We start from the raw sequence: 18,742 nt of genomic DNA, 5'->3' as shown, positions 1-18,742 counted from the left end.
TGTGAGAGGGAACCCAGGCTGGTAAGACAGAGGGCTCAGCGGTACCCCAGTTCCAGATTGCACCCCAGGTAACCTGTCACAGTTGTGAATCCTGCTTCCCCTGCGCAACAAAATGTGCAGTTGTTTTGCACTAGGATTTTTCTCCCACTGCAAAGAAGGGTCAAGACTTTAGCTTTAAATGCAGAATTCCAGTTCCCCAGTGAGTGTAAATCAGCGCAGCTCCATTGAGGTCAAGGGATGTGATGCTCCTCTTACTTCCACCTTCTTAGTACACCACTGAGTCACACCTGTGTAGCTGAGAAGGGAATTTGACTCACTTGCGTTATGCTAATTTAAACCAGCTCCTGACCTGGCCCAGAATATTTCGAGGTAATGCAAACAATGTGGCCAATAGAGATACATAGAATACAGCAATGAGCCATGATAGGGTATGTTACATTGCTCCACTATTGCCTCAGGCATGTTGAGAGTCACTCTCTGCTAAAATGGAGCAGTCTCCGCTGTGGATCTGGCCCATAATCTCCAAGGAGCCCAGCTACCTGTGATGCACCACACCTGGGCTGCAGGAGTGAAGTGTTAGTATATAGGCCTGTTTGTTAGCCTGAGATAGAATTTTGGGTTTGATTTTTTTTACTCTTATATCCTTACTAATATATGTGAACAATGAACAGACACTGTGTGTTGCTTCTGCCTAGCCAGATGGGTTAGTTAGTACAATGAGAAAGATAAGGAACAGCGCTAAAGTGTTACTAGATATGGTGGGAGTGTAATATATGGGCATACACTGGAAGGCTGCCTGGTTCCTCTCTCAAGCCAAGGTCAAGCAACCAGTTAGGAGGGGAAAGGGGGAGGCGGAGGAGGAGGCATAAGACACACTAAAAGCCAAAGAAAGGCCTGGCCTTGGCCAGGACACAATCTCACTCCTTACCCCTCCCAGGGGATACAAAAGAGGTGTTACCAACCCCCCAGCCTCACAACCCTCCAAAATGAAACATGACCATAAATTGTAAGGGGTGGGACCAGGGGCGTATACTGCAGGTATATTTGGGCCTGATAGGAGGAAGTGGGAATGGGGACATGGGTAAAGGCTCTGCGGCGTCAAAACTATGGATATGCTTGCTTGAAACTAACCCCAATAAACATCACATTGCCTGCACTTTGGACTTCCCGTCTTCTGCTTTCTGTCTGCGAGACAAGAATCAGGGGAGAGGGCAAAGGGAAAGCCCCTAACACGATGGAGTAGAACTTTCTGTTATTATGCAGCTCCCCGTTCTTAGTCTATCTTTGCATTAGGAAGATAAATTGGGAGTTATTTGAATTCTCTCAGACACATTCTTTGTAGGGGATAATCCTGCGTTTACTGGGAAATGGGCTGGACTATTATTGTTGAAGTACCAGCCCTGTACCAGGCATCATGTTGTGGATAACCTAGAAGGTCTTTCCCATCTCTAATGTCTGTGAGTCATAGCAGACAGCAGCTGAACAAGTCAGAGATGGTCATGAGACAAAATTAAAGGGCTTATTTTGCTTCATGCTCAGTTCCTTTTCTGAGACAGCAGAAACCCCCAGTGTGTAACTTTGTGCTTGTTGTTACTCTTAAACAAAGCACACTAAGGAAAATGCTGCAAATGGGGAGGCAAAAACCATGACTCTTACACTTGGGAATGACCCGTGATGTTTTCTCCAATAATTCCTGCACTGATCCACTGAAAGCACACAGTGTGTGTTGTTCTCTGGAGGCAATGATTTAAACATGCAGACATTTCAGCAAACAACAAAAATTGCTGGCTCGGGGCAATTATCCTTCCGAGACACTAACAGTCATTCTCTTCTCCCAGCCTATTGGCTCATGTTCCTACTCAACACAGGCAGTGTGAAGGCTGATGATCATACAGACAACACTTGAAAGCTGGATGTACGAGGTTTTAGGGGAGAAAATTAACTTTTAACTCCACTGAAATTCTAAGAGCGTCACTGATGGTCTAGGTGTATTTAATCCTGCCTCGGAGCACAAGGACGGACTAAATGGCTTCTTGTGGTCTCTTCCAGCTCTACATTTCTGTAATTCTATAAAGAAAAAACCCTCCATTGAAATACGCTGGACAAGGAGAGCTTTTCAGAAAGGTAGTGTGGAACATATTGGTAAGAATATAGCTATTCTGTTTCTTTGTTTTCCTATGACTCCTTTATGCACCTTAAGTACGATTCTGTGCTGCAGAAGCTCAGGGTAAAGAAGGGGGCTAAAGTGGCTTTAAATCCTTTTGCATCCTCTTAATCCTAGGCAGTTCTGGGGGCTGGACAGGTCACTGGTGTATATTAGGCAGCCCTAAAGGCCTCACTAAGTTACAGCAGCCTCCTTGGGCTGTTCAGTGAGCCACAGCCCCAGAGACTAATACCCTGCCTCTTACACACCTCTTCCCCTCCCAGCATGCCTCTACAGCAATGGTCCCCGACCTTTTTCATCTGGTGGGAGCCGGACAATGAGCCACCAAGGACCGTGGCTGGTGGATGAGCATCCGCCAAAATGCCGCCGAGAAGCGGCAACATCAATAGGCGTCACCGCCGAAATGCCGCCGAAAATCAGCGGCCTTTCAGCAGAGATGCCTCTGGATGACTGCTTCTCGGCAGCATTTCGGCAGATACTCGTCCACCGGACAGTACGCGGGCGCACATAGATGTCCCCGCGGGCACCATGTTGGGGACCACTGCTCTACAGCATGTAGGCGGCAGGTTTGTATAATTTTTGGTGGGGCCCAAAATGGTGGTGCCCCCCCGCTCCCGCCCTGGGCTCTCCCCCCACTGACCCACACCCCCTGCAGCCCCAGCGCTGGGCTTCCCCCTTTCCTCCCCATCAGTGCCCCAGCCCTGGGCTCCCCCACACCAGTGCCTCCCCCCCCGCCACACCTCCTGCCTCCCCAGCCCTGGGTCACTGGTAACGCTCCCAGGGCACGTCATTCAGCAGGAATTTTGGATGTGCACAAAACACAGACAGGATTGGTTCCCATATGGTTACAGAGGTGCAGTAAAGTGGAACAATTTTCAGCTTGTGTGATTGGAGGATATCTGGATGCATATTATAAGACTGTTCTCCATAAATGAGGAAAAGTTGAGGTGCCTTTATTATTCTTTTGTTCCACTCTTTCTTTCTATGGGGAATTTGCCAATGCAATATCACTGTCTTCCTTAAACAAACAAAAAGGCAATGGCTGTTGAAAATAGCAATTCCAGTGCTAATAAGCATTTCTTGCTCAATTTTATCCTGCTTTTTCTACAGCAAGTTACAGTGGATCAGTATATTTGATTTGGGAGAAATGAAGTAACAGCTGCCCAAACTGAGCTTGAGCACTCCTGAATTTTGAGGTGTTCAAATCTGGAAGGCAGGTGCTGGGGAGGGGGGGCTGTGGGCTCCGCGGGGCAGCATGGCAGCAATGTGTCTGGAGCTGCATGGAGCCAGACACGCTGGTCTGAGTGGCACAGTAAGGGGGCTGGAGGTTGGAGAAGGGGTAGGGAGTTCCAGGGGGCAGTCAAGGGACAGGGAGCAGGGGTGGTTGGATGGGGCAGAGGTTCAGGGGGGCAGTCAGGGGACAGTGAGCAGTTGGATAGGCATGGGAGTCCCAGGGGTTTATCAGGGGACATGTAGGGGGTGGGGTCCTGGGGGAAAGCTGGGGGGGGTCTCAGGAGGGGGCAGTTGGGGACAAGGAGAAGGGAGGCTTAGATAGGGGATGGGGTTCCAAGAGGCAGTTGGAGCAGGGGTCTTAGAAGGGAACAATCGGGGGACAAGGAGCAGCAGCATTTAGATAGGGGGTGGGGTCCTGGGTGGCAGTTAGGGGCAGGAGTCCCAGGAGAGGGGTATCAGGGAATAAGGACCACCAGCGGTGTTAGATAGGGGGTGGGAGTCCTGGGGGGCAGTTGGGGCAGAGGTCTGGGGAGGGGGCAAACAGCGGCTGCATGCCGGGATTGAAACAGCCCTGGGCTGCCGGCAGCTGCGGGGAGCCGTGAGCCCTTTAAATCCCAGCCAGGGCTCAGAATCTCTGCGGGCAGCCCAGAGCCCTCTGATTCCCGGCCACGGCAGAGATTTAAAGGGCTCTGGGCTCCCCGCCGCTGCGGGCCACCCAGAGGCTTTTATTTCCCGTCCGTGGCTGGGATTTAAAGGGCTCTACGCTCCCCGCCGCTGCGGGCAGCCCAGAGCCTTTTAATTCCCTGCTGCGGCTGGGATTTAAAGGGCTCTGGGCTCCCCGCTGCTGCGGGCAACCCAGAGCCTATTTCCCGGCCGCAGCTGGGATTTAAAGGGCTCTGGGCTCCCCGCCGCTGCGGGCAACCCAGAGCCCTCTGACTCCTGGCCGCAGCTGAGATTTAAAGGGCTCTGGGCTCCCCGCGGCTGCGGACAGCCCAGAGCCCTCTGATTCCCGGCCGCGGCTGGGATTTAAAGGGCTCTGGGCTCCCCACCGCTGCGGGCAACCCAGAACCTTTTAATTCCCGGCCGCGGCTGGGATTTAAAGGGGAGAAACCTAGCTCCAAATATTGGTGTAGCAGAGCCCCTGACTTTGAATATTCCTGGGGCTTTAGCCCCAGGAGCCCATATAAGTTGGCGGCCATCCTCACCTGTGGCTCCCCCTCCCTGTGCTGTAGAGGCACAGCCAGGCAGGTCTGCATCTGCAAGCAGGCACCTGCCTCAGGTGCAGCTCCCATGGGCCCTGCTAGCCAATAGACTGGGAGCCTCCCGGCCAATGGAATGGGCTGGGCTGGGGGGCAGAAGGCAAAGGGGGAGATTGTAGGGAGCTTTGGAGGAGGGGAGGCAGTGGGGGAGGGGAGTGGTCTGGCACAAAGGGGAGGGCTCTCTGGAGGGGCACAGGGGTCATTGGGAGTCTCTTGAGGGGGCAGAGGGTTGTGTGGGTCTCTGTGGGGCAGGGGGCTGTGACGGGCGGAGCCAGCTGCAACCTGGGTCTGCTCTGCGGGGGGTGTTGCTATAGTCCCCTCAGGAAGCCCCCCCCCGTCCTGTGTATTTTATGCCAGCCCCGGGGTGCCCATTGCTGCTCCTTTCCCCGCCCACGGCTCCATCTGTCTGTCCCCACAACCCCCCAGCTGTGTCCTTGTGTCTGTCTGTCCCCACCATCCCCGGCTGTGTCTGTCTGTCCCACAACCCCCTGGCTGTGTCTGTCTGTCCCCACAACGCCCTGGCTGTGTTCTTGTGTCTGTCTGTCCCCACCACCCCCAGCTGTGTCTGTCTGTCCCACAACCCCCCGGCTGTGTCTCTATGTCTGTCTGTCCCCACCATCCCCGGCTGTGTCTCTGTGTCTGTCTGTCCCCACAACCCCCCCGGCTGTGTCCGTGTGTCTGTCTGTCCCCACCACCCCCCGGCTGTGATGTCTGTGTGTCTGTCTGTCCCCCCAACCCCCCCGGCTGTGTCCGTGTGTCTGTCTGTCCCCACCACCCCCACCATCCCCGGCTGTGTCTCTGTGTCTGTCTGTCCCCACCATCCCCGGCTGTGTCCGTGTGTCTGTCTGTCCCCACCATCCCCGGCTGTGTCTCTGTGTCTGGCTGCCCCCACAGCTCACCGGCTGAGTCTGTCTGACAGGCACAGACCCTGCTGCTCCCTCCCCCTCCCTGCTGTGGAGGCGCGGCCAGGCAGCTCCGGCACCGCCCCCTACAGCTCCCATTGGCTGGGGTTCCCGGCCAATGGGCTGTGAGCCAAGTCAGGGCTGGGGCCTCTCCGGGGCTGGGGGGAGCTGCCCCTGAGGTGAGAGCGCCCCCATTGCTGGCGCGGGGACCCCCGAAAGCACAGGGCCTGGGGCCCAAACATTGGTGGAGCTGGGCCCACCCTCGGGATTATTGGTGGAGCCTGGGCTCCACGGGCCCATAGAACTCGCCGCCTAACCCTGCTCAGAGCACAGCTTAGGGCTGTGCCAGAGCAATCATCACCCAGGAAGAACCCATTAAAGACACAGGGCCACTTTACACCACGCTGGGTCTTTAATCCATCACAAAGGAGTTGGAGTGAGGGTGAGGATCTCATTCTTCTCTTCCATGCATGGAATACTATCCTGGGATTACTTCCTTTATCAGTGAAAACTATAAGGAGAATGGCTAGGGGAATGTGTGTGTTAATGTCCCAGCTTGAGGTCATATTTTCTCAGTGATGTGATAAATAACTTCAGTGCCAAAGAGAGAATGAATTTCAAAGCGAGTTGTTTGTCCCCTTTCCAGCTTTAGGAAAGAGGAGACCTTCATTCCTCTTTTCAGCTCTTTTTCAGCAGTGATCGGATTAGATAGCCGCTCCCTACCACCACTGCCTTTGAGTGTGTGTATTACAAAAACTGACTAATCTTTGAGCCTTGTATTAAGCAATGCTGAACATCTCCCAGCTGGTTTGCCGTGTTGCATTTTTGACCCCTTTGGAGACTGCAGTTATACGCTTGGTTACTCCCTCAGTCTCCATGCCTCAGTAAATAAAAATAATATTCTGTCAGGGGCAGACGTGTAGCAACATTTCAAGCTTCAAGAAAGAACTGGCATAAACCGTTCAGTGGAGGACAATGGAGCTCTGCAAAGATACCTCTATGGAAATGAATGATGGGTACAGAATTCCTGTGGTCGGACTTGGTACCTACGCCCCTGATACAGTGAGTAAACCTTTTACAGATTATTCCAAAATAGGAAGTTTGTGTTTGTTGTATGAAGTTTGGTGCTGTGTATGAAAATGAGCGACTGACAGCACTAAGATCTAGATAGTGAGGGTAGGTACTGTATAGTTTCCTCCACAGAGCTCTCCATCCCAGCATGCAGCACTTTCTGCAGTTCCAACAATGGGCCCCATGCTGGTCTGCAATGAACTTCAGCTCTGACTTGCCATCAGGTTAGCTGTTCCATTCATGGGCCCACATGCCTCTCTGCAATACACCTCAGTCCTGACCTGCTGCTCTCTTTGCTATTCCAGTTCTTTCCTCATTTAACTGCCAATTGTCCTATACCGGGTAGTTTTTATATACTTGTGAAGGTTTTCTATACTGCGAAATTTGGAAAGAAAAGGAGGCAATGCAGCTTATCTTTGTTCATCCAGCTATTTGTTCACAGCTTGTTCTCTATTGCGTTATATCTTCTAAGTGCCTGTCTGAGTATAAAAATATGTTCACAACTGCAGCTCCTACTGCTGTTTTTGGGAGTCCATTCCACACCTGAATTCCACATGCTGTGCTTAAAAGCGTGTTTACATGTCTTTCAGAGCTTTAATTTATGCTCCATTGTTTTTCACCCTGTTACTCTCTTGAGTAATTTTGTGTCATCCTCTCTGGGCCATTTAAAATGTTATACACCTCAATCAGGACATGTGCTTTCAGCACTACTTACAGTCTGCCAGCACCATCTGTTATTTTTCTTCTCTCTCCTCCCCCCCTCCCCCCGACTGTGTAGCTACATGTAAATATATGTTCTGTGCCAGATAAACAATAAATGTGCTGACACTATTCAAAACTGTATTTGCTTCATGGGGTGAGCAAACAAAGACTGACCTTGAAAAGAATAGGGGACTTAGGTAATGGGATACAAAGCCTTTTATCTCTTTGTCATTGGTTCAGAGTCCATCCAAATTAGTAGTGACTAAAAATCACTATGTTGTACTTACAGTACATACGGCTCTCTCACCCATAGATCCCAAGCACTTTGCAATGGAAGGTAAGTATTACTATCCTAATTCTAAACATGGGGAAACTGAAGAAAAGAACTTGCCCAAAGTCACCCATCAAGACCCAAATCTTGAAAATAGCTCAGCATGGGCAGGCTCTTGAGTCCATGCAGAATCCCTTTAATGTCACACTCACTCAAGTACAGGGTTACCATCTTTCAGTTTCCCAAAAAGAGGACATTGCCTTGGTAGTGGGGAAGCCGCAGGGGGGTACAGTTGGGGCGTGCTGGAGGGATATGTGTGTACTGTGATCGGGTATCTGGGGGGTGCTAGCGGGGAGTGTATGCTGAGAGCATAAGTGCTGGAACTAGGGGTGTTGGGGGTGCTGCTGCGCCCCCTGGCTTGAAGGGGTTTCCACTACATACCGGGTAACAATTTGGTTCAATGGCTCTCAGCGACCCCCACTATACAAATTGTTCCAGCACCTCAGACTAGGAGGGGGGGGTTGGGGGGTGGTGGTGGAGGGGTCTGTGCACTGGGAGTGGTATGCTGGAGCGGGTATTTGGGGGGTACTAGAAGGGTGTGTGTACTGGAGGGGGTATTTGGGCAGTGCTAGAGGGGGCATCTGTGGCCTCATGCTCAAGGTGGGGGGCTGTGTTGCTCCCTGTCACAGTGGCAGTGTGGCTGGCGTTGGTCCAGGACATGGTGCCAGCTATCAGTCAACGCCTCCATGCCTCTCCTCCTCCCCAGGGCTAGGAGCAGGGGCCTGGGTGGGCAGGATCTGGCAGCTGCAGCTGCAGAGGAGGGACCAATCAGGTAGCGGAGACAGCTCTTTCTGAGCTTGCAACACCTGCTGTACAAAAATCCCAGACACTTTATCTTATTTGAAAAGTCCACCTAGTCAGAGGGCTGTGTGGGTCAAACCTTTAGCTCCTTACTCGATTGTTATTCAGTCCTTCAGGCAGAACTCTCATTGACTCAGATAATTATGGACCCTATACATTGACTCATTGTGCAGATTATCAGCATTCCAGTGGATTAACTTGTAATACTCTCTGATGTATCAAGGGTTACTGAAATCAATGGAGGTTGCACTGGTGTAAATTAGGGCAGAACTTTCCTCCTCACTTTTAGGTGATTAGTGACTAAAAGTATGGTTCTAGTCTGAAAAGAGACTCTGTAAAAGTTGTAGTGTGGTTCCATATTATTGTCTTTCGAGTGATTTCAGGATTAAATGTGTTCAATTTACAACTAAAAAAATGTATTTTCTGACTGCTAGGGCTGCAAAATTGATGTTCAACCTGAGAGGCAAGCTGTGTTCTTTTCTTCTTGTGTATCATCATCAGTAAAAGGGTTGTGAAAGCCAAGTTCTGGACTCAGTGACACCTGTGCCATCCCATTATCTTTACTAGATCGGCCTATAGCCCTATAGAATTTAATAGGGATGAAAGTAATAAGATTTTATAGCAATTAAATAGTGTTCTTTAAATGGTGTCTAAAAGCTTATTGAATGTAATAGAAATTGATCACTTTTCTGAAGAATTTTTAAACCAATGTGAGATTTTATTAGAGAATTACATCTGTTCTATAGAATCTGTAGATTGGTTTAAAAATTCTGTAGAACTATGGTCATTGCCCTTTAAATTCTATAGGACTTTTACATGATGGAAAATTTACTTTTTTCACTAAATTAAGCAGAGGTGAATGTGAATACACACAAAGAAGGTGTCTGAGTAAGAAGGTGACATTTTCACAGTCTCTTTTCATACTGGAACCACACTTTAAAATATCGTCCTTGAGCCAGACATGTTGAGGCTTTTTCGTCTTTCTGTTTTTAATTCATAGGTTCCAAAAAGTAAGTGTGAGGAGGCTGTAAAGGTGGCTATTGAAGTTGGCTACCGCCATATAGATGGAGCCTATTTATATGAGAATGAGGAGGAGGTTGGGCGAGCCATTCGAGAGAAGATTGCAGATGGAACAGTCAAAAGAGAAGACATATTTTACACAGGAAAGGTAAGTGGGTTTTGTTCTAAATCCCATCACTTGTTCTCTTGCTTCTTTCTGTGCTGCTTTTCGGCAGCAAGAAAACAGTGACTTCAGTGAAGGGATAAGTACAAGTTGTAGCAGGCTGACAGGATTTATTTGCCTGAAACACACCACCTGTTACCAAGTGCTAATCCTGTGGGGAAAGGATTATATGCACTAGTACCAGCTGGAGCTTTAGCAGGCCTGGTGCCTAGATACAGTTACCAGATAAAAACTACATTGAACTGAAGTTAAGGGTGAGTAAGTGTTAGTAACTTAAAGCTAAAAGCATTACAGAGATGCTGTAATTTTCCCAAACCAATCATTACAGACCAGGTGATAGAGATTTAAGGTTATACTTGAAAGAAATCCAAATATGTTAAGCTATAGAAATACACAGGTTAGGCACCTAAACGATCTTAACTCCTCCAACTGTAACTATATATGCAATAGCCATATAATTACGATTGGTGCATTATTTGTGGTCCCAGACTGGGATAAATTGATTTTTGAAAGACACATTAGTTGTTTCCATTTTCTACCCTCATGGTGCCCCTACAAGACAGAGTCCCTGTATGAATGTTCACTTTTTAATGCTGCAGGGTATGATGATGCAACATTAATTAAATGCTGGGCACCCTTAGACTTTGTATATTATTAAAATTAAAATTTGGATAAAATAATGCATAATATACTGTATATACACTGACATTTCATGCTTGAGATATAGCAGAATAAAGTTATTTAGGGAATCAGCCTTGTGAACATACAATTCTGATGGCAATTGTTCTCTTTTCACTTTCTACAGCTTTGGAGCACCTTTAACGCTCCTGAGATGGTCCCCTCAGCCCTGGAAAAGTCACTGAAGAGCCTGCAGTTTGACTACATTGATCTCTATATTATTCATACACCCCTATCTTTAAAGGTAAAAAAAAGTTGTGTCTGAACAGAGGAGAATCTTGTCCCCACAGTTCCCCTTTTGCTTTAGGACAGACTGTAAGTTAACTGCTTGATTCAGAGACATTGCTGTAAGGAACAAGGAGCTTTACAATACCAAACAATTTCCCTATGTATATTTCTTCCAAATCAGATGTAAAATGGGCTTTCATTTATGTTAGGGATGCAGAGGTAATCAAGAGAACTGATGGACTGAACATCCATCAGGTTTCAGAAAGAACTTTGCACTTAAAAATAAAGGTTAAATGTGCTGTGAATATTGAGTTACCAACATGTTGCAGTAGCTCAATATATTTCCAGAATTTCTCCAGAAAGCAATTCATGTCAAGTGCCATACCGAAGGGGAGGTTTATCTGATTACATTGTTTCTTTTGTTTTTAAGCCTGGAGATGATTTATTCCCAATGGATGGAAATGGAAAATTGATTTTTGATAACGTAGACCTGTGTGCCACTTGGGAGGTGGGTATCATGTACAAATATAACATGAAAATACCTTTGCAAAACTGTCATGAAAACTTACCAGACCAGGCACAAAATCTACATACCCATGATTGTATGAAAAAAAAACAAAAATCAGATCTATATTTCAAGGCATAAGCCAAATTCTAAGAGGGGGTTAGGAAGAAACTTTTCTTGGAGGTGGGTTATTTCATAGCTGTCCAATTGTGGATTTCTTGTATCTTCCTCTAAAGCAGCTAGTAGAGGTCACTCTTGGAACAGGACAAAATGGCCCACTGGTTTGCTCCAGTATGGCAGTTCCTATGATCCTACTCACCTGCAGAAAAATGTTACTCACCTGGGAGAATGGGCGCATGGAATATTTAAAGCAGGGGCAGGCAGTAGGTGGGCCATGGGCCAAAACCAGGCCCCCAGACGCTTTTGAACAGACCCTGAAATCTTTTTATTTACTTATTATCATTGCTGTTATTGCAAAGTGAAAAATGTTTCTCTGGAGTCTGGACCTTGCCTATACCTTGACCAAGAAATTTGATCCTTGACAAAAAATAATTGACTAGCCCTTTTGTAAGGCTATGTTAAGATACAAGGTATTTCTTTCCGTATCGGCGGGTAGCGATCTATTTCTCGGGGATCAATATATCGCGTCTCATCTAGATGCGATATATCGATCCCCGAAAGCTCTCCCGTTGACTTCGGAACTCCACCAGCCTGAACAGCGGTAGCGGAGTCGACAGGGGGAGCTGAAGTTGCGTATCTTAGATCGATTTCCCCCCCCCCATAGTGTAGACCAGCCCTCTGATGTGTTGTGAGAGTCCCTCCTGATGCTGTTTTTATAAAAGAAACAATGAGCTCTCTAAACACAAATGTTACTGTGTATCTCCCTTCTGGGGGAAAGAAGCTATGCCAGTATTAAGCACCCTTACATCAGTATAACAGCATCCACACCAGGGGTTTACTGGTACAAATGTTTTGGTTTAAAAAAAAAAAACAAAACAAAAAAAAACCAGCTAACTGACATAGTTCTACCTGGTACAAAAAGTTACATGGTCTCAGGCTGCCATGGAAACCTCTTGGAGGAAAGGAGGGGATGGGGGAGAAAGAAAATGGAGGAAGAATCAACCTAGATTTTATTAGCTTTTTTCTCTACTATTTCTTTGTACCTGTTTTCTTGCTGTAAAGGGGGCATGTACACCACCTAAACATTAGGGAGTTCAATCCTCGGGCCCTTTCCCAGCTACTTTCCATTGCTCAGGCAAACCACAGTTCATCAAAACTCATGTTGTCGTCACATGAGAGGCCTAGGACTAGAGCTAGGTAAATGACTGATCTTTCAGTTTGGAAAATTAAAAAAAAAAGAAAAATAAATGGTTCAGGTTGAACTGAATCTGAAGCTTTCCGGAACTTTCTGTGAATTGTCTGTTCCAGAATGGGGATTCTTCCTCGGTCTCCCACATCCCTGATGAGTTCTCTAACCACTGGGCTAAACTTTATTAAGGGGGTGGCTACTAGGGTTAACACCTGACAGGTGTTTGGCCGACCTGGCCAGTTTTTTTTATGGATTTGCCAGTTGCCAGAAAAAATATTTAATCTGCCAGTTTTTTACATGGGTCTAAAGATTTGCACAATACACTGGGATATCTAGTGTTAAAAGTTTCTGCGTCCAGCTAAAGATGCTTCAGTGTTCCTACTTGCACAGTTTAAGCAATAACAGATCAAAACTGTTGAAAAAAAACAGCTATCTGCCCAGTGCCCACCACCACACAAGCGCAGTGCATGTATGTGCGAGAGAGGGTTTCAGTCACGAAAGAGTGAGGAGACATGCAATGTTATCAATCTCATCTATATGTATTATCTCTCTAGATACGATGAGTGGCTGTTTGTGGGAGTTGCAAAGCTGCTTTGGGGGCGGGGAGTTGTGCTGGGTTTTTTGCATTTCTAAGGTAGTAACTCTAATGGCCGCACCACCATAATCACCAATTCCTTCTCCTCAGCTGCCCATTTTATGAATTGCCAAAACTATTCATGTCCAACTCTTGAATAGTTTTGGGTCAATTGAAACCACATTTTTTGTCGAGTAAACTATTTGTCTGAAAAATGTCTCCCAGCAGTATCCAGGACTGATGATACAGAGAGGTTCTAGGTCAGAACGGAAGTGCCCAGTTTTCCCAAGTCTCACAGTTTTATTGTGAGTCTTGTGATATTTGCTATTTTTCTTAAAGCACAACTCCTGGAATGCTGTTATTATGTGCGAATCTCAGCTTTCATTTAAACAAAACAAGTAACTTTCTAGACCCCCATGGGTTTGGAAAGAAGCTTCTAAACATGACTCAGGTAAACCCTAAAGGTTCAAAAACCAAAAGGTAAAGAAAAAGAGCCCCTCCTTTTTTAAGTCTCATTTTTTTAACCAGTCTCATGATATTTTAGGGCCTGATTCAGGCTTTTTGAACACTTGGGGTTGGCAATACTGAGTGCACTAACAGATCTCTGTAGGGAAGTAACGCAATGACAGCAAAAGACGAAAGCAGTCTCTAGTATATGCTAGTAGGCACCAGTGCATTGTGCAGACACCAGTGCTATAGGCACCAGGGGTTTTGCCGCCCCAAGCAGCAGGGGGAAAAAAAAAGCCACGATTGCGATCGGCGGCAGCTCCACCGCGCCGCTTTCTTCTTCGGCGGCAATTCAGCGACAGGTCCTTCCCTCTGAGAGGGACTGAGGGACCCGCCACTGAAGAGCCCGATGTGCCGCTCCTTCCCCTTGGCCGCCCCAAGCATCTGCTTGCTGAGCTGGAGCCTGGATCCGGCCCTGGCACCAGTGACAATGGACCTGACTATATTTTCTTTCCCAGGCCATGGAGGCATGTAAAGATGCAGGCTTGGTGAAGTCCATTGGAGTCTCCAACTTCAACCGCAGACAGCTGGAGATGATCCTGAACAAACCTGGACTCAAGTACAAACCTGTCTGCAACCAGGTAACACTCTGAGCTGTGGCTAAAATGAAGGCCCAGAAAGGTTCATTGTGATTCCATAAAGAGAACTGGAAAACAAGAGTCATGCAGCAGAGCCTGGGAGAGAGAGAAGGGCTAGAAGGCAACCCAAGCCAAGTGAGGCAAAGCCAGGTCACTCTGCACTTTGCTGTGCTTCTCCTTTCTCCTGGAAACACTGATTCAGCTAGTAATGAAATTTCATAGAAATCAGACTGTGTATTTTAAGGGAAAGTATAAGAAAATCTACTCCTGTCTTGGTGGCTTTCTCCTCTGGAAAATACTTATGATCTTGGTGGTTTTCTCCTCTGGAAAATAATTAAGCTTCAATGAGGCTTCCAATATTAAGCGTGCAATTATATTTCAGCTGCTTAACTGCAGGCACATTTATTTTCGCCTACAGCAGCACCCTTTTAAATACCGAGATGATTTGCAGGTGCAGTCGGGTATTTAGATTTCTCAGTACATGCAGTTACAGGCACCAATAAATGTGCCTGCCTTTAACTACAGACACAGCACTGGAGGCCATTTTTTACATGTAGGATAGAGATAATGATATTAGGTGATCAGAAGTATTTGAGTTTTTACCCTTATGGCCCAGATATATTTTATAGATTGGCCTTTAGGTAAGGAGTCCGGTATGTCCTTGTAACATTAATATTTAAAGTTTGCAAGGTCACCTAAAGGATTGTATTTTATTTCAAAGGAAGTTATTTAATATTTTAATATAATTTATCTTCTTAAAGTAGAAATGCACCTAGATGCTCTGGTTAAAGGCATATTATAAACACCTAGATAAATGAAGCTGATGGTAATAGATAATTGGGAGGGGAGTTGTGTGACTGTTGCTGTTTGTACAATCGGAAATCTCCATTTTTCTAATGCTTCAGGTTGAATGTCATCCGTACCTCAACCAAAGGAAATTGCTGGAGTTCTGCAAATCCAAAAATATTGTCCTGGTTGCTTTTAGTGCCTTGGGATCTCACAGAGATGAGAGATGGTAAGGAAAGAAGCTGACTGTAGAGTCTCATTACTGAAAGAACGCATCTGATTCTCCACTGCCTTGATCTTGGTGGTCATTTACATGGGTGGAAAGTGGGCATAGCATGCTACCAAATTAGCATGGCTGTGTTTTGTGCCCATTTGGTACAGATATAAATGACCACACAAGGAGACAGGCGGTGGAGAATCAGGCCCAATATGTTTGCTAAATATCTGATGATAAATGAGTATCGCCTCCAACAGGCTCAGCTCTCACGGATCCTGAGATCAGATACGCTCACTCTGTGTCTGTATTTCCTTGCAGGGTGGATCAAAGCTCTCCACTTCTGCTGGAGGATCCAATACTGAACGCTCTGGCCAAAAAATACAACCAAAGCCCAGCTCTAGTAGCCCTGCGCTACCAGCTGCAGCGTGGTGTGGTGGTCCTTGCCAAGAGCTTCACCAGAAAGCATATTGAAGACAACTTCAAGGTAAAGCAGTGGAAAGGAGAAATACCATTAGAAACGCTCACAAGTTTGCAAATAGTAGATGTAAAATACCACTGATACTGCTGCCCTACATGGATATGGCACCTCAAGTTGAGGACTGACGGCACTAGAGTGACTAGACAGCAAATGTGAAAAATCGGGACAGGAGGTGGGGGGTAATAGGAGCCTATATAAGAAAAAGACCCAAAAAATGGGACTGTCCCTATAAAATCAGGACATCTGGTCACCCTAGATGGCACCTCCATGCACCTTTCACCTGCATATAGCCAAGCTCCTTAGGACAGGGACTGTCATTTGCCCTGTGTTTCTACAGTCCCTCGCACAATTCGAGCCCAGGTTGGTTAAGGCCACTAGGTCTACTGCAATATAAAGGTTGCATAGTTATGAAGGGACATTTCAGAGAGATTTGTCGGACAAAGACCAAAGTATTATGCTGTACGTGTTTCTCATTACCAAGTGAAGCTATAAGCAACTCAGGCAACACAAATTAATTCATGCAGAGAGGTTTTGTTCAGAATTTCTCTGCTAATCTAGAACCAAATTCTGAGGTCTTTACTCAGTTTCTGCTCAGTTGTTCAGTTCAGTTGTTACTTAATCCTGACTTGGGCAAAACTCACATAGTCCTCAGTAACTAATGATTGGGTGAGGACTTCAGTATCTGACCTTTGATACACATGCAGCAACAATGTGCTGGGCCCATAACCCAGAGGTCAGTGGATTAAAATCATCCTCTACTAGGTTGCATTTGGGAGAGGGAGGTTGGTGCAGTAATTGGGGCACTGGACTAAGCTGTGGAAATCTCAGGTTCCATTCCCTACTCTGCCATGGACTTCCTGTGTGACCTTTGGCAAGTCAGTTACTCTCTCTCTGCCTGAGTGTTATTTTCCATTACAAATGGGGATGATGAGAGAGATGCTTCCCTACCTCTTAGAGGTGTTGTGAGTATAAACACAATAAAGATTGGGAAGTGCTTTGAAATCTACTGATGAAAAATGCCATATAAGAAATAGGTATTATTATTATTATTTCAGTGACTGACACTCTAAATGACTAGCATATGAGAACGAATGAAATTGTTTCTTGCTTTATGAAGGGCCAATTTGGTCCATCTCATAGGCAAATCTGATGATTAGCATTTTTTCTCTGACAGGTGTTTGACTTCCAGTTGACAGAGGAGGACATGAAAGCCATTGATAGCCTGAACCAAAACCTTCGCTATGACCCGTGTCAAGAGTGAGTTGCAGTACTTGGGTTTTAAGAATTTTTAAGTGTGTAGAAATCAACTGTGGGCAATACAGCCTGACGAAAGACAGATTGTGCTAGTCTCGCAGCAGTCAGGTTTGATACCTTCCTGTAGGTCCTGCAATGCAGCAGGCAGTGGAAATTTGGAATCTAAGGCTCACCATCAGTTCTTTATTCTCTAGACAGCACAGACTAGAAAGTTCTTGGAGTGGCTCTCAGTAATTGCTTTGGATGCTGAAAAGATCTTGCTGGCAAGAAGCTTTTCCTGGCAATCAGACCTGTCTCAATCATCCTATTAACTCTGGTTATATCCTCTTATACGGACATTAAATAATCCTTGATGATTATCATAAATGTTGCATAATTTGCATAATGCAAATATGGAAGCCACATCTTAACTGCTTGCAGTTTGCATGGGAATATTTCATGGAAATTAAACAGCTGTTATCTGCATTTTGTTTTTTAGATTTTTGGACCATCCTGAGTATCCGTTTGCTGATGACTATTAAAGAGGATTCATTTGCAATTCCTATGTTGTTAGCAAATAGTAATAATGCTCTATACCTAAGGCCAATTCTAGAGGAAAAATACCATTTATAACACCGTTTCCATCAACTTGTTTACTGTGTAATTTAACCTAGACAGTAAGCAGCTAAATCTCATCCTTACAATGACTTGTCATCTTGCTTTCGATAATGCTGATGGGGGGGAAGGCGTATTTTGTATATAATCAGTTCCTGCCCCTGGTCTTTCATAAATATTTTGTCTTCATTCTGAGCTGCTAGAACTTAATCCCTGGGAATGCACTGTGCCTCTTGAAAATCTCAGCCAAGCTAGTGTGTAAAAATATAGTGACTAACCAGACATTAGGTGGTGGTATAGCCTTGTTCATTCCAGGATTTTAGGTAGACAAGTTGGGTGAGGTATTATCTTTTATTGGATCAGTTTCTGTAAGCCAATGAGGCAAGCTTTTGAGTTACACACAGCCTACATGACCTGAAGGAGAGCTCTGTGTAAGCTTGTCTCTTTCACCAACTATAAAAGATATTGGGTATGGCTACACTTGCGAGTTGCAGCGCTGGTGGAGGCTTTCCAGCGCTGCAATTAGTAAGTGTCCACACCTGCAGGGCACATCCAGCGCTGCAACTCCCTGGCTGCAGCGCTGGCCATACACCTGGCTCAGCATGGGGAATAAAGATTGCAGCGCTGGTGCTGCAGCGCTGGTCATCAAGTGTGGCCACACACCAGCGCTGTTATTGGCCTCCAGGGTATTAGCAGATATCCCAGAATGCTTTTATAAATTACTCTCTTTGTTTTGTTATGCAGCCTCTCTTTGTTTTGTTGTTAACTCGGAGCTCCGTAGCTCCGTTGATCCCGGAGCTGCTTATCTACAAACATAGCTCCTGTTTGCTGTGATCAATCTGTGAACAATCAAATGAGATAATGAGGCAGGCAGGGAGTGAGTGTTTGCTTGACAGAAACGGGGCAGAGGGGAGAGAGGGAGTCCGTTGGCTGCAGGCTGTTTGCAGTTAAGAGTTAAGGGTAAGGGATCGGGAACATGTTCTGATTTTTCAAGGCAGGAAGCTAAACACACAGTGTTGGCTCCAAAAATCCACTCTCTCTCTCGCCTGCTCCCTGTCACACTACGCCCCACCCTACCCCCCTCTTTTGAAAAGCACGTTGCTGCCACTTGAACGCTGGGATAGCTGCCCATAATGCATCACTCCCAACAGCGCTGCAAATGCTGCCACACACCAGCGCTGGTAGCTGTGAGTGTGTGGCCACACACCAGTGCTGGCCCTGCACAGCTGGACGACCAGCGCTGCAACTACCAGCGCTGCAGATTTGTAAGTGTAGCCATACCTCACCACCACCACCACCTTGTCTCTCAAACATCAGGTACTCATTTATAGCTCAATCCTAGCGCACTCCCATGGGAGTGGAGGATGCTCAGGTTTGGTGTCAGCTAG

General features: G+C 46.6%; 1 protein-coding gene across 3 annotated transcripts; it reads left to right on the top strand.

Moving 5' to 3' along the window:
• Positions 1–1,883: 1,883 nt before the first annotated feature.
• LOC123352135 (prostaglandin-E(2) 9-reductase-like) lies at positions 1,884–17,354 on the top strand. 3 transcript variants are annotated; one of them, XM_044991904.1, is made up of 10 exons: positions 1,884–2,142; positions 6,468–6,620; positions 9,464–9,631; positions 10,452–10,568; positions 10,983–11,060; positions 13,906–14,028; positions 14,931–15,040; positions 15,347–15,512; positions 16,681–16,763; positions 17,239–17,354. In XM_044991904.1, the coding sequence occupies exons 2-10, from the start codon at positions 6,534–6,536 to the stop codon at positions 17,279–17,281; spliced, it is 975 nt and encodes a 324-aa protein (XP_044847839.1). In that variant the 5' UTR covers positions 1,884–2,142; positions 6,468–6,533; the 3' UTR covers positions 17,282–17,354. The 3 variants fall into 3 exon arrangements, with proteins under 3 accessions (XP_044847839.1, XP_044847848.1, XP_044847830.1); XM_044991913.1 differs by lacking the exon at positions 1,884–2,142 and adding an exon at positions 5,779–6,000; XM_044991895.1 differs by lacking the exon at positions 1,884–2,142 and having other exon boundaries at positions 5,780–6,620.
• The last annotated feature ends 1,388 nt before the right edge of the window (positions 17,355–18,742 follow it).

The sequence above is a fragment of the Mauremys mutica genome, chromosome 1 (genome assembly GCF_020497125.1).
Source record: "Mauremys mutica isolate MM-2020 ecotype Southern chromosome 1, ASM2049712v1, whole genome shotgun sequence".
In the NCBI taxonomy this organism is placed as follows: domain Eukaryota; kingdom Metazoa; phylum Chordata; order Testudines; family Geoemydidae; genus Mauremys; species Mauremys mutica.
Note: the sequence above shows the minus strand (reverse complement) of the source record. Positions and strands in the feature narration are given on the sequence as shown.

Bases quoted from the DNA above. Each gene is read 5' to 3' on its own strand.
- LOC123352135 (XM_044991904.1), top strand. From the start codon at position 6,534: ATGGAGCTCTGCAAAGATACCTCTATGGAAATGAATGATGGGTACAGA. The intron at 14,029-14,930 runs GTAACACTCTGA...CTAATGCTTCAG, and splicing joins ACAAACCTGTCTGCAACCAG to GTTGAATGTCATCCGTACCT. The intron at 16,764-17,238 runs GTGAGTTGCAGT...TTTGTTTTTTAG, and splicing joins CGCTATGACCCGTGTCAAGA to ATTTTTGGACCATCCTGAGT.